We start from the raw sequence: 16,307 nt of genomic DNA on the forward strand, positions 1-16,307 counted from the left end.
ATGTAGGCGCGCGCAGGCAGTCATTTCAATCCATTCTCATTGTTTGAATATTTTAATAGTGGCATAGAGTGATTCTTAGACAAGTACGTCGTATTATTATTATTCCAGAATACTCCAGTTCATTCCATCTCTTTTTATTTTGGTGATTCCAATTGTGCTCTGATTTAACATAGATTTAAAGTATCTACAAAACACATACATCATAAAATGTGTAGCCTAAATAATATTTCGAAACTGGTACAATTAGGCCAAATGTAACTTATTTTGTAGTCATAGGAAAACTATCTTCATTGAGTGTTCACAAAATATGATTTTTATTGACTGATGAAGTCACCCTCAATTTAAGACAGAATACTCTACTACGAAATTTAGAGAAAATCACTAACAGAACAGTGGGTTAAAGTTTAAAAACAAAATGTAATATTAAAAATATAATCGTATAACAATATGTGAAGATCAACTGGTATACCGTACTTTGGATAATTAAGTCACATCCTAAACTTAACTAAATACTGGTTGTGTGCATTTGCTACTGAATCTGAATTGTTTATACTCTTTAGGCGCTAAATGCAAAGTAGTTCAAAGTAGTATTATTGAGATTGTTGATGATCTCTTGACCTCTTCGGTTAAATAGATTGTTCAACGGGAAGTGGTTGATATTATTGTATATATATACTGTATATGTTTCAGTAACATCATTTGGAACAACGTTAGCATTGTTCGAACTCGTTTAGTTAATAGATTGTTTCACCGGAGTGGATATATTAAACTAGAAATACCCCATTTAGGTTATAAAACCAGAGTCCATTCAAAATGATCGACAGTTATATGCTTATTTACCCACAGATGGTGTGCTTTAATTTGATCTGTGTTGTGAAGTCAACTCAATAATTGTTAAACATTTCTACAGCATTCCTTTCTTTCTTCTTTCTTCAGCCCATATCGTCCCACTGCTGGGCAAAGGCCTCTCCCAATTGATGCCAGTTGTTCCTATATTTTGTAAATCTTGGCCATGCTGTGGTACCGACCTGTCTAACGAGCTTATCCCTCCATCTCGAATAAGGTATACCTCTCTTTCTTTTCCCATATAATGGTTGCCACTCCGAGTCCGTTGTCAATTGTGTCCATCTATTATCGTGTATCCTTCCTATATGTCCTGCGCACCTCCATTTTGTATATTTTGCTGTCTTTATTGATAAATAACATACTTTCACGTCATCAACACCGAGTTTGTCCTTTTTCTTAACCCATACTTGTATGTTAATCAACCTCTTTATTTATTCAGCAAATATTTTACTACTAAAAACACCTTTCACGTAGTCTAACCATTTGGATCGAAAACTCGAATTGATTGAATTGTCAATCACTTTTTGGTTTCCATTGTCATTTTCAAAGAAGTTGGAATTGGAAAGTTTTGGGGTTTTGAGCTTAGAACAACTTGTGAAAAATCGGTGCGATTACGTCGGATTAACCTGAACCATGGAGGTATACCTCCATGCCTGAACCAAGAATTAATGGAGGCAGTTTTTAAAATTGTATATTTGTATAGTTTAAATAAAACAATTTATCTGGATTTAGAAATGTATTTATAGTTTTACCTGCGATTTGCGAATCTAATATATTACAATACTTAAAATTAAAAAAGCATTGTTCACAACTATTATGTAAACAGGATTGAAGTTAAACAAATTTACATTAGTGTACTGTCTCACTAATCTTAAGCCTAGTAATACAAATATATGTTAAAAAATGGAATCTTGAATTCAAATGTATCATGAATTATTGGGGTTTATTTTAAATATCTGAACTTCCTTCGAAATGGCATTAGTCTGAAGCAATACCGCTGGGCTTGGTGTTACTATTAGTAAATAACTTTTTTTATCTGTAGGCTTGTATAAATATAGTTTGTAAAATGTACGGTATTTATTTATTCCTATTAATTCCAAGAAGCGTTGTTATCCTCCATTTTCATAATTAATCCTCCAGCTATTCTGTCACACTTGCGTTTATAGTATCTGCAAAAAACATTTATTGATTAAAAATCTAGAATTTGTTACTTCTTTGTTGTTAGTTCATTACTTACCATCAAATATTATATCATATTTAATATTTTTGTTTACGTACGTCAAATTTATTATTTTCTATTTATTTTCTGTAAAATAATTTAATTTATCTATTTATAATAATTATGTCTTCTTGCTTGACCTATGGCGTAATTACTGTTTTGTTTTGGTGTTTTTTTAAATAATTTTGTTGATTTTTACATCTGCATGTCATTGATCTCTTTATTTCTGGTAATTGAATACAAATAATATTTGCCAGAAATAGATAAATCACTTCCCAAACCTTGCTATGATGATGTTTGCTAATACCAATATAAGTACCATGATACCAAGAACGGCAACGGCTGCTGTCAGGTAACCACGTGTGACGTCAGATACATCCTTATCTTGGGATGAAGCTTTAAAGACTAAGAATTCATAAAAACGTTAAGATGTATTGTCAATGGCAAAAATGAATTCCACAAATTTATGTGTCGTACGTTTGCTTCATACTCTATTATTTCTGATAAGTTGAAGGAGGATTGGTTTATTAGAAACCCAGATCCTTCTGTTTTTGTCTTAAAGAAATTAGTGTTTGTTGTGTATAGGTTTATAAACAACCTTACTCTTTATCTTAATGAGAATGACTAAGTGAAGCTAATTTTTTTAAATTAAACTTGGGAATAAATAAATCAAATGATATTCTTGAACGAACTAAGTGTTTGGTCCGCTGTGTAAAACAACCCTACACTTTACCTTAATTAGAATTACTACATTGAAGCTAATTATTTTATTAAACTTGTGAATAAATAAATCAAAATGATATTCCTAATTACATTATTTGTACGTTAAATTTTATACTTGTTTTATATCATTACAGTTTGATGTTTATACATTTGTAAGTATGTAATTTAATTAAAAATGAACTTAAATAAAATGTATACACTCCAAGAATGTTCTACACCTTCTGTTTGGTTATAATTTATAGGTAATAGTTATAGATTAGTATATGACGACATTTTAGACCTACCTTGTGGTGCCTTGGGACTTGTAACATCAACAAAAAAAGAACAGTTGCCATTGTTTCCAAATGAATTAGTTACTGAACATGTGACCTGTGTTGATCCACGTGAAAAGAGATCACCAGATGAAGGTATGCAGGTTGCCACTAAATCGCTATCAAAATCATCCATCACCTTTGGATCATTCCATGTCACTGGTTGCAAAGATTCATCAGAGCACGTTGAGATGCTGTGAGGACACATAACGGTAGGGACATCTACAAAAGAAAGGAAGTTGATTTAAATAGCAAATAATGTACGCATATCTTGCTTAGATGATTTAACATTTATATGTATTAGGTGTATTCTACAACTCTATATTTAGAGTTTGACTTTCACAGTTTTCTTCCATAACTTAAAAAAATATATGATTGTGGGTTCAGAAACACTTTGTAGAATAGAGTGCAGTTCCGGTTGTAAACGGTAACACGTACCACTAATAATAATAATAATAGTAGTAGTAGTTGTAAAGGAAAACCTTTAATAAAACTTTACCTGGAATGAATGTATGACCTATGACATGTACAACAAACGAACAAATGCCTACATTTCCAGTACCATCTGTTGCCGAACACGTGACAATAGTTGAACCAACGTCAAAGATTGATCCAGATGCATGTGTACACGTTGCTGATATATCTTTATGTACGTTGTCGATTACTGTGGGTTCGTTCCAAGTTACAGGATTTTCAGACTGGTCAACGTCATGGTTCACGGTAATGTGTTCGGGACAAGTGATGGTAGGCTCTTTGTCATCTAAATGTTTGTTGTAGAATGTGTTATAAAATAAATTGTAAAACATCACAAGTAAGTATAATATAACAAGTACCTTTGATTTTTAGTGTTTTTACTAAGCAACGATTAACTAATATTTCTTTTATATTTATGTTGTATTAACATTTCTCAATTTTGCCATAAAAAGTCTCTGTATAGATATAATAAACAAAATTGTCATTATGCATGCTGAATTAGTACCGTACATAAAATATCATCATTGTTTGGCAATCACACTCCAAAAGATTAGATGCTACAGTATTTATCTGAATTCTTTAAAAACAAGGCCATATAGATGGCTGCAGTCGCGTGCTTAGTGTTTACCGACCGACCGACCGACCAACCTACCAACTGACCGAAATTACTGAACATGTTTAAAAATGTTGAAATGTTTAAAAACAGTTATATTTTTTTAATTTACACGTGCGTAGCCTGTCACATTTGACGTGCTCGTTTAACGTAATTTCGAGTTGAAAAGTAAGTCAAGAAAACAGAAATCGGGAAAAAAGAGTGCGCAATAACATTTAACGTGCAGTGCGCGCACAAAAATCTGGGCACTCATGGCAATTTTGTAAACGCTTAAAATTGCCTGAAACGTTTTAAATGAAATTTTAAGCGCGCGTACGCATGCGTTACATGCGCTACGCACGTAATTGTATTGCCATATGTTGATTTATGCCCTGAAATATATGAGTACCAAATTTTATTTAATTGTGATTCATGGTTGTGAAGATATGATTACAAACGTGATTTCGTTAAATCGTGCGTTGACCGCGTACTTTTTTATTTTGCACCGTGAAAACATAACCACATCGATTCCTGGCCATAAGGAATATACTGTGAACAATTGACTTAGCTAGATTAAACTGATATCAAGATAAGGTCAGAAAGCAATAAAACGCATAGTGATACCGGACCGACAGACAGACCGACAGACTGACAGACCGACCGACCGACCGACATAGTGAACTATAAGAGTCGCTTCCACGCGACTAAAAACATTCTAGTCGAGTATAAATTATCTACAATATTGTAGTGACGTATACGAAAATGATACAACTTAAGTAGTTTTTTGTTTTATGTTATATTCCATCGTTGTGTTTTACCCGGAAAGAGTGAAATTACACACTTCCCTGGTTATACAGGGTAAATGACTAACTTTCAGTTCTTCCGTAAAGCGACTAATATTCTTAAATACTAACCTTTGACATGAACTACAAACGAACAATTGCCTTCATTTCCACTTGGGTCAGTTGCAGAACAAGTAATCTTGGTGAACCCAACTTCAAATAAGGATCCACATGGCTTTGAGCAAGTGGCTACTGTGACACCGGTGTTTTCAATAACCGTTGGATGTTGCCACCTAACAGGATTCAAATTCTGATTGACATCAGAACTTATCTCAATATCCTTTGGACACAAGACATTAGGATTCTGTACATCTGCAACATGGAATGGAAGATAATCATTTCCTAACTAATGTTTCCATAAAGAGAGTCCAGAACAAAATGTTGATTTTCAATTGCTACTGTTTTGTCCAACTGGAAGGGTTAGACTCTATAAAATAAACTAAAGATGTACAAGGTATTAACGGGTTTGCCGTTAACCATGTTACTATAATAGTCTGATAAAATAATTTCTTCTAGCTTTTGTATTACTAGATAACTATCAGGACAGAGGCATTACGCTAAACTCTGTGCGAGCTGCTGGGTTCTGGATAATAGGTGGTGTGGCATCTGTGTCAGGATACTTTCATGACTGCACAGTATGTCTTCGACGTACAGCATACATAATAAGCCAGTAAATTCGTCGAGAGCGTTTCATATTCGTAAGTACGTGTACGTCGGTTACGTTGCGGCAGAAATTATTCTTAATTGAGAACCAAGCTTAAGTAGTAAGTAAGTAAGTGAATATCCAAATAGCATTATACACCATTGGCAGCATGTAGTTTACAGTTTATTTCATAAACCCTAAAAATAGTTTACGTACTGCAGCAACATTTATTAATTATACACACCTTTGTAAACCTTTACTTCACATAAAGTGATTATTCCCATCGCTTTAGATACCGTAACGTACTTTCCAGAAATAGGCGGGTTACAGGTTAGTTCTACTGGATTTCTTGAGATTGCATCTCTGTGTGAAATCCTCGAATCACATTGTGAATTATTTGAAAATGGTGAAACTTTGCTATTGCCAACACGAACCTCTATATCTGCTAACCTCTCCTCTTAAAAGAAAACAAAAATGAAAGTTAATAACCAATAAACGTGAAATGCGGTAAAAGCACAATGGATTTATTGCTGTTCAAATAAATAGCAAACAGGATCAGGCCTAGAGATAGGTTGCACATTAACTTAATAAAGAACTTATTAACTGTTTTAAAGCAGATTTTTCAGGTAATTTTGGGTGTTAAAATTTACCTGTAATAAACGCCCCCTAGAAACATCATGTCATTTTAATGTCATAATAATTATTCTCCAAAAACAATAGTTAATTAGCCTTGTTTAACTGTTTGTTTTTGCCTGTTTGTTTTTAGGTTTTTTTCGATGAAGGGGAATATTCAAATTTCATCTTTATTGCTAAAGATATATTAACCCCCTAAAAAAATGGGGTTTTTTTCAATTTTTTGTTTTTGTTTTGAATATGCTATTTTAATGTCACATAATAGTTAGGCCTATTCACTTTGACAAAAAACTGGAGCGAAAAAAAAAGTATTTACCAGAAAAATGTAATTTAAGACAAAAAAATAATTATATTGTCAGAAAATGGTTGTTGGTGAAAATTAAACGTTTCTTTTGTTCTTCTATAAGTGAAATAATGATTTCAGTGAATAACTTTATTAAAACTGCAAAATAGCCTATTTAAAATCGGATTTTGTTACTCTTCATTTTTTTGGAGGACAATACACCTTTTAGGGTTAATACAATTTTAATGTAGTCTTACCACAACAATTGTCTCTGTTATATATAACAATCTTCGAAATGACTGTTTCCGTTCCGAGGTCAACATACCACCATGGATTATTCTCTGACTCTTTCAATGAAATAATGATACGGTTGAATTAATTGTATTAACTGTTTAAAACGCAATTTTTTTTTAAACTTTACCTTATTGCCAACAAAAACAGCATAAATATAAACAATCTTCATTGAAAAAAGGTGATAAGATTTAGTTAAAAGAAACTAGTCAACGATTAACACCAAATAGTAATATGAAATATGTCATATGTTGAAATAATTAATTTAACGTAATGTGAAGGACAATTTAAAAAGAACGAAGATAATTTGAATCTGAAGTACATGCACTCATGCCTCAGACGTGATGTAAAGACAGTTTTGCAGGAAGAAGGCGGAACTTAGTAAAGCATGAGAAAGCGCCATTTTGGATTTCAAAATGGCCGGAGAATGCACAACAAAAGACTGTGGATTAATAATTGGTTGGTCTTGTCTATTTATCTATCTTGACTTTTTTACAATATTTTATAGGTTCGAAATAAAAACCAAATGCGTGTCAGTTGTTTGTAGGCCTAATTAGACCAAAATTCAAATTGATGTTTTGGATAGATATATGTTTATATAGTAGCCTATCCAGTTTGACAAAACACAATATACATGATTTTGAACTGTACATATTAGGCCTATAGTATTATACTGTAAACCTGGAAAAATATAAACTTCCAAAATGGCCGCTTTCCCCTGACCAAATTGTGAGCAATTTTATGTTTTTGATCACACCAATGAATAACTGTTATAGTTTTAGAATTTGAAGGATTTGACTCAAATAAGCACATACTGTAACAGGCCTAATGGATTTTCATCTTTTTCGTCGTAGTTTCACAAATATAAAGTAATGCGCATCTTGCTTCTGTATCCATTTTTTTCCAAAATTTAAATATATTCTTGCCCAGACAAATCTTTCGAAATTGTCGTCTTCATGTTTCATTTTACTTATATGCCATCATGTCAAAAATGTACTATATGTGGGTCCTGTAATTTCTCCTATGCGAGACTGTTTTACTTATTGTTATGTTATATAAAGGTTCATACAAATATTATGTAGAATTCGTTAAAATATCACTTACTAGTGTGCGTGCATGTATGGCCGTTCTCGTAGTTTCCATTTGTTCTGCCGTCAACACCGCGTGCAGGAGGACCATTTGCACCTGTTGAACTTTGTCTGGTTTGTTTAAACTCCGACACTAAACAATTTTGGGAAACGTACATTAAGCTACTTATATTCATCAATGGTATTAAACTGTATATCATAATGATCAATATCTATAAAGATAGACAATTGCATACCCAACAGCGAGAACAAACCAATTACAGGATGGATACACTATTTTATATGTATAGTGCTTATAAAGTGTCATTTGAGGCTTACGGAGTGGAGTTGAAAGAGTCATGAGTTACAAAGATTGAACCCAGAACCTTGGGATTGGAAGGCAAGTACGTTAACCACCACCACGGGCAGTGTACGGACTGTAAATTCATAGACGAAAGTGTAGGGATATAGTCACATATTACAAGAATCTTGCCTCTCCATCCATGCTGTCATTTGGAATTATCTATCTGATAAGTTATAGAATCATCATTCAGCAAAGTAGAAGATTATCTGTTTGCAGAAGACACAAAGACATTTGAGGGAAGATAAGTCTGTCACTAATGTATTTTTTCAATCAATCAATCGTTCGATTTATATAGCGCCATTCCAACAGTCATTGCTCATGGCGCTGCCAAAAACAACAGAAAATGTGGGTTTTGAGTAGTGAAGGTGCTCAATAATGAGGTTTGTTTAATGTTCAAAGGTAGGTGGTTCCAGAGGCTAGGTCCAGCAATGCTGAAGTCCGATATCCCCAACTATGTTTGCTCCTCGGAATGTCCAGTAGCACCTGATGACTACTGTAGATCCTAGATCTGTTGTCAACACAATTTTAGGAGTGTTATTTCGTATGGTCTGTCTATCAAACAACAAGGCACTGAGCTTGAATTATCAAGATAGGCTATTTAATAGATTTGGTATGTGGTTCTTCGACGAATTCATGCAAAGATGTCAAATTCTAGGCTTTGTAGGCCTATGTGTATTGCTATTAATTTTATGTTGGTACTTTTAAATATCCTATATCTGATTTCTATTCAAGTAAATTTGCTATGCACAATTTCGATAACTTACCTAATTCAAACGAATCGTATGAAGACCAGATTATTCTGGATTTCGATATATGCAGACAAGTCATAAAGCAGACAACGATGTATTGTGGTACAATCATCTTGTAAGAATGTTCAACCAGAAAACAGTTTTGGTATGCATGAATAGTGTTCACCAGGTAACTGAAGTTACAACCACAATTTCCTCATAATGATCGTACCAGGTCACGTAGGCAGTTGGGCAATATCCGTATAATTATTGCATTGGATTGAATTTCACACTTATTTGTTGTATTAGGCCTAAAGAAAAAACAGACTTTAGTATAAAATAAAATGACACAGAAGTGTCCATAGGTTAGGCCATGGAGAAATTTCCTCCATGTCTAGGCCTTCCTCCTACATACATTTAGCCCTCTAACATAGGCCTACGTAAAATAATTTTGCCCAAATGAAAAATCTATACATTCAAACGTACGTGTGACACTATTTTATTTATTTATTGTGTCTTTATAATGCAAAAAAAAATGTGATGTGCCTATATCACTACCATATATTTGGGAATATCACTGTCATATTTGGGCATATCACACTTTTTTGGAAAACTACTTTTGGTTGGATACCAGTTATAGTATAAACAAGAAATATTTTTTTTTTTTTTTGTCTTGTGTGGGGTCTTCCCACTTTTATTATAATTCTCAGATTTATATGTATATATATTATATATAAAATAAAGGTACATTGTAGCAATTAATTATTTGTATGAATATTTCTATTTCTGTTGTATATTACTAAGATTGTTACAAGTTAACAAGTAGTTAAAAAGTAGGCATATTTACATAAAAAGATGATTAATTTCAATATAATAACCATGCTTTCATTTACAATTTTAAAAAGATGTTAATTAAAATATAAAGATAAAAGATGGTAATAAAAGTCTATGAACTGTCATTAAAAACGTACTTATAAAATCTTGTTCATGTTCTGGTAGAGAGGCTATAAACTCAGAGGAGGAATATAAAATATCCTCCCTTTTCACCAAGACAAAAAGGATGAGATGAAAAAAGAGGAATGCAAAAGTTTGAAAACTAGATAAGGATGATAGAGTGGAATGAAATATTTAAATGAAAACCGTAAGGTTAGAGTCCATACACCGTGCAAGTCCAAGATGCCATTTTGGCTCTGTGTGTATGTGAGACGCTTCATACCCGATGACATCTTATTATAATACTACTTCTACTTCTGTATACAATTTGTAATTGGGAAATAAACAAAACATATTGCATTTTAGAAAACATGAAAAAAAAAACACTTCATACAGACTATATTCATGCTATCAATTGTAACAGAGTTTCCTTTTTTGCACCCCATTTACGTTGTGCCTTAATGAAGTTACACATATGTTCATTTTCTATTAGATTTTTAACTTCAGCAGTGAAAAGAATCCAGATCTTTTTTTTATCATCTTTATCTTTTCTTCCACCATTGGATATTATGTGTACCTTGTATATACAGAATAAAAACATAGAAATCAATTCATTTACAATATTGTTTTTTGTTCCTGTAACAATTTTAAACCATGTAATATTATCTTCAGCTGGAAAGCAATTAGCCAGCACACCTTTAAATTTGTGCCATGTCCATTGAATGGCATTGCATTCAAACAGCATGTGCTGTTCACTTTCTATCTGATTTATACAATTGTCACATAAATTAGTTTCTGCCAAATTCCATAATTTTAATCTTTTTTTACACGGTAATATTCGATGTAAGAGTTTACAGTTGAATTGAGCAACTTTAACTATATGTTTCATCTTGTATACCTTATAATACCATACTTTATTCCAATCTATTTCTACGTTATTTAGCTCACATTCCCATTTTCTTTGTGAACCTGGTTCAGTGGAACGTTTGTTTATAAAATATTTATAGTAGATAGATCCTTTAATGTTCTTATGCAACAATGAGTCATTATTACCTACATCTTGATTATTTGTATTGTCTTTTCTAATAATTTCTTTCCACCCATTTGGTATGGCATTCATAAGCTGTAAATATTCGATTAAACCATTATGTTTTTTATACAAATTTGAGATTATTTCACCTGCGGTACATACTCTATCATTTATAAATATGTCCGAATTACTTTATAATCAGAATATAACCATGATTTGAAGTACAATGATTTATTGTTAGATAGTATAAACTTATTTTCCCATAGTTGTTGATTTTTTATTTCTATTAAAGTTGTTGGTTCTGAATACACAATATTATTAAATTTTACAACAGCATTAATCATGTTCTTGTAGAATGTAGGCATATCTCTCAAGTTAGCATGATCATGTACATTAAGTTTAGTACTTTTTATTGTATATTCAATTGGGTGAAGGAAATATTTTGGTATGCATTTCCATTTACCTGGATCTGGACTTAACAGTCGCTTGACCCAATTCAGTTTAAGTGATTCAACCACAGAGCTAATATCTGGCATGTTTAAACCACCTTCCTTAATATTTTTAATTAAGGTTATTCTCTTTATCTTTTCCCTTCTGGTTCCCCATAGGAACGTATATAATAGTTTTTCTATTTGTTTAACTATATCTTTGGGAACATCAATTATACTTGCGTTATATATAAACTTAGACAATGCAAGTGTTTTAATAATAGTTATTTTACCAAAAAAGGTAAGATTCCTTCTTTTCCATAAATTTAATACGTTTTCTAGGTTGGTCATTTTTTTGTCCCAGTTTCTCTTTTCACATAAATGCTTATTGTAACCTATATGGATTCCTAAAAATTTAACAGGTTCACTAGTCCATGTAATATCTAATGGTTTTGAAACACTATTTTCGTTTACACCAATCCACATACCATTTGTCTTTTTTCTATTTAATGTTAACCCTGAAACACTACAAAAAGACTCAATCTCATTAAAGAAATATTTTAAACTACCTTCGTCATGTGAAAAAATTACGGTGTCATCCGCTAATTGAGCAATTTTAACGATATTATCATCATCGTCATTGCTATTAGGTAACGTAATTCCTATACATTTAGAATTATTTCTGATATTTACTGCCATTATTTCTGATACCAGAATAAATAGCAAAGCAGATAATGGGCAGCCTTGCCTCACACCACACTCCATTTTAAACTTTTCTGACAACCATCCGTTGTTTACTATGACACATTCTGTTTCTTTATACATAACCTTTATCCATTTGATAAATGAATTTCCAAAACCAAAGAGTTTTAAAACCTTAAACAGCAGTATTCTGTCTATTGAGTCGAAAGCTTTCGCATAATCAAGAAAAACAATAGCACCTGTCATACTTTTTGCTTTTGTGTAGTCTAGTATGTCGTTTACCAGTCTTACATTTTCTCCTCCAAACCTTTTCTTAATATAACCTTTTTGATCTTCATTTATAATGGAACCTATAACGTTGTGTAACCTATTAGCTAGAATGTGAGCCAATATTTTATAATCCACATTAAGTAGTGTTATTGGTCTCCAATTGTTTAGGTTTTCCCTCTGTCCATTTTTGTATAAAAGATTAATAATACCTCTTCTTTGTGTTGTTGATAACATGCCTTTAACAAAGCTATAATTCAATGAATCACACAATAAATATTTTACATTCTCCCAAAATGTACGATAAAATTCTACACTTAATCCATCAATACCAGGACTCTTATTTATTTTCATTTTAAAAATCGTTTTTGTGCATTCTTCGACTGTTACAAGACCTTCACATTTTATTACATCTTCCTCTAACAACGTTTTTAATTTTGTGTGCTTTAGATATTTGTTCATATCGTTTAGAGGTATTTCTTTATTAGAGTATATGTTTTTATAAAATAGAACTTCTTCTTTCAGAATTTCATCATTGTTAGATGTATATTTTCCATTACTTTTTAAAACAGATTTAATGTGTTTTCTTTTAGCATTATTCTTTTCTAACCCTAAGAAGAATTATTTCTTACAAAAAACGCTGCTCGCTTATTGAAAAATATTTTTTATTTCAAATGTTTTTGAATGTGTCATTTTATTGTCACATAATAGTTATTTTACCTGAAAAAAATGTAATTTAAAGCAACAAATACTTAAATTGTCTGTCAAACAATGGTTTTTAAGTTTCTTTTCTCTTTTTATATGTGAATAACTATTATGTTTTTGTTACAAAAGTGAATACTCAATTTCTGTCACTTTAGTTAATTTTATTGCTAAGGTCAAGTCTGGGGGTCTCTTCATCACTCTAGATATTTCAAGTGTGAAGTATCCTATTACAAACACAAACTTTAATGGACTGTTTCGATAATTATTCAATGAATATCTGACAATTACAGTTAAAAGTCAGTATTATAGTCAAATGGGACTCATAAATACCAGAAAATGCTTTGGGATTTGTAATTTTAGCATGACATGTCCTAATAGACTCTTTTCCCAGACGTCTTTTGGGTGTAGCAGCTGGAAATCTATAAATTATAGTGGAGTTTCCATTTTCGCAAAACTGTCCTTAGAACTATAACTGCTGCTTGCTTTAGCTTCTGAATTAGTAGTCCTAATGTAGCTGGCTAGAGCAGCAGCGTGAACAAAATAATATCAAGACTCTCCTGCAAATCTGTTTTCTAAGAAAACTTATTTGAGATTGTTGATGATCTCTTGACCTCTTCGGTTAAATAGATTGTTCAACGTGAAGTTGTTGACACTATTGACATCAATATGTTTCAGTAGCATCATTTGAAAGAACGTTAGTATTGTTCGAATTCGTTTTGTAGTTATACCGCAGGACAATAATACATGTCGTTTACAGGAACGAATAAATGGGTGGTGGTTTAACTGCAATAATAAAGTTGATTGTACATACATAGACAGCGACTGAAAACGCTAGCTCATTATTCGTTAAAAATACAAATGTGTATAGTAGCGCTAGTGCTGCCAAAATGGGTACCGGTATAGTATCGCACAGTGCTAAACTAAATCCTTTTTATTATCACTATGCGCTAGTGCTACCAAATGGGTATAGTAGCGCACAGTGCTAAACTAAATCCTATTTATTAACACTGTGCCCTAGTGATACCAAATGGGTATAATAGCGCAAAGTGCTAAACTAAATCCTTTTTATTATCACTATGCGCTAGTGCTACCAAAATGGGTATAATAGCGCACAGTGCTAAACTAATCATATTTATTTTCAATGTGCGCTAGTGCTACCAAATGGGTATAGTAGTGCAAAGTGCTAAACTAAATCCTATTTATTAACACTGTGCCCTAGTGCTACCAAATGGGTATAGTAGCGCATAGTGCTAAACTAAATCCTATTTATTAACACTGTGCCCTAGTGATACCAAATGGGTATAGTAGCGCACAGTTCTAAACTAAATCCTATTTATTAACACTGTGTGCTAGTGCTACCAAATGGGTATAGTAGCGCACAGTGCTAAACTAAATCCTATTTATTAACACTGTGCGCTAGTGCTACCAAATGGGTATAGTAGCGCACAGTGCTAAACTAAATCCTATTTATTAACACTGTGCGCTAGTGCTACCAAATGGGTATAGTAGCGCACAGTGCTAAACTAAATCCTATTTATTAACACTGTGCGCTAGTGCTACCAAATGGGTATAGTATCGCATAGTGCTAAACTAAATCCTATTTATTATCACTGTGCGTTAGTGCTACCAAAATGGGTATAGTAGCGCATAGTGCTAAACAAAATTCTATTTATTATCACTATGCGCTATTCCTACCCAAAATGTTTAAAAAGTGCTATTAAACGATCGTTAAATAGTGCGTACTATTGCACGTCATGTGCTCCACATTCGTCGAATCAAATGACAGGAATTTATTTAGGTGTTATATAAAATGGAATACCTTTCCAATTGCCTGGATCCGGGCTTAGTAAAGAATTGCAAAAAATTTACCATTGTATATAAATTTACCATGTTAATACCTCCCTCTCCTATTCTCCTTATAGGTTTTTCCCCTTAATTGTTTAAGTTTTTTATCCACATACAAATCTATATATAATATCTTTTCAACCGAAAATATTCTCTAAGGTACGTATATTATACTGTATTTCAAAATCAATTTTGGATAGTCTCTTAACTATTATGATTCAACCAAATAGAGAAAGCTGTCGTATTTTCCAGAGTTTCAGAATTCTTTCTAAATCAATTACTTTATCATCCCATTTTTTTTCCTCACATATATTTTTATCATATCTAACGTAAATAGAAATGAAATGTTTAAAGGCATTGTTATGTTATCTTAGTTAGTCCAAGCCCTTTAGTTTGTCCTCCTTCATTAACTTTAAGCCGGATTAACTACAAAATGATTAAATACTTTACACTATTTTCATCCCTAGTAAAAATAACTGTATCATCTAGGCTATGGTGCAAGGCCTTCTATCGTTTCATTTCGTGATCTCCTATCGGGGAATAAAATACCAAAATCAAGATCTACAAAATTCCTTATTCATCCTTTTTCATATACATAATAATAATGGCCCACAAAATGAAAAGTTAATATTACAAATTTTTAAAATTAAAATTATACATTGCCTGTTCTATCAATAGTATGATAAAGAAAAGAATTATGAAAATCTAACTTTTCGATCGATAAAAACATCGCCGAAAATAATCGTTTTTAGCTACGAACGAAGTAAACAAATTGTGCCCTCAGTCGGAAATTGTATGAACTTTCGATAAAATAATTACATAAAATTACGGTTTTTAGTAATATATTTTGTATATCAACATTGTAAAATTCAATAAACATGATATTAAATGTGTATTAAATAAAAAAAAGGGGTTTATTTAACCTCTTTCAAAGAATTGCAGTACATTATTTTCCCGTGTAGGCCTATCGGACAGTCCTCAGAGACAACGTGACTTCTTCAGCAGTGTGTTGATTCGCGTCAACCAATCAAATCTCTTTTCCCAGGCGTACTTTTGGTCAATCAGCATGGACCTAGTCGAGTTTAAAAACCGTAATAATGAAGCTTTCGCGCGTGAGTTTCCAAATGATTCCGTCCTCTTAATATAGCTGCCTAAAGCCCCCGGCGCGAAAAACAGGTAAGGTTTATTATTGATACAATACACTTCTCCTCACCAACACCGAGTCTCTCCTTTTTAACACACAGAGGTCTCTCCATGAATGCCGTTTATAGAGTGACATTCTCTCTTACGGTAGACAAGAGAGGTGGTAGGGCCTTTCGAGAAAACAGAGTCCTAAAGTAGGCCTAGGCATGTGGATGAATCACACAATAATGCAGCCACC

General features: G+C 32.4%; 1 protein-coding gene across 2 annotated transcripts; it reads right to left on the bottom strand.

Moving 5' to 3' along the window:
- LOC140052203 (uncharacterized) lies at positions 1 to 9,232 on the bottom strand. 2 transcript variants are annotated; one of them, XM_072097658.1, is made up of 9 exons: positions 9,053 to 9,232; positions 7,962 to 8,078; positions 6,824 to 6,913; positions 5,895 to 6,107; positions 5,080 to 5,319; positions 3,599 to 3,859; positions 3,073 to 3,321; positions 2,385 to 2,470; positions 1 to 2,015 (listed from the first exon to the last, which is right to left on the bottom strand). In XM_072097658.1, exons 1-9 carry the CDS (start codon positions 9,147 to 9,149, stop codon positions 2,007 to 2,009), a joined length of 1,362 nt encoding a protein of 453 aa, XP_071953759.1. In that variant the 5' UTR covers positions 9,150 to 9,232; the 3' UTR covers positions 1 to 2,006. The 2 variants fall into 2 exon arrangements, with proteins under 2 accessions (XP_071953759.1, XP_071953758.1); XM_072097657.1 differs by having other exon boundaries at positions 4 to 2,015; positions 2,347 to 2,470; positions 9,053 to 9,227.
- Between the last annotated feature and the right edge of the window lie 7,075 nt (positions 9,233 to 16,307).

Source organism: Antedon mediterranea, chromosome 6 (genome assembly GCF_964355755.1).
Source record: "Antedon mediterranea chromosome 6, ecAntMedi1.1, whole genome shotgun sequence".
Taxonomy (NCBI): Eukaryota; Metazoa; Echinodermata; class Crinoidea; order Comatulida; family Antedonidae; genus Antedon; species Antedon mediterranea.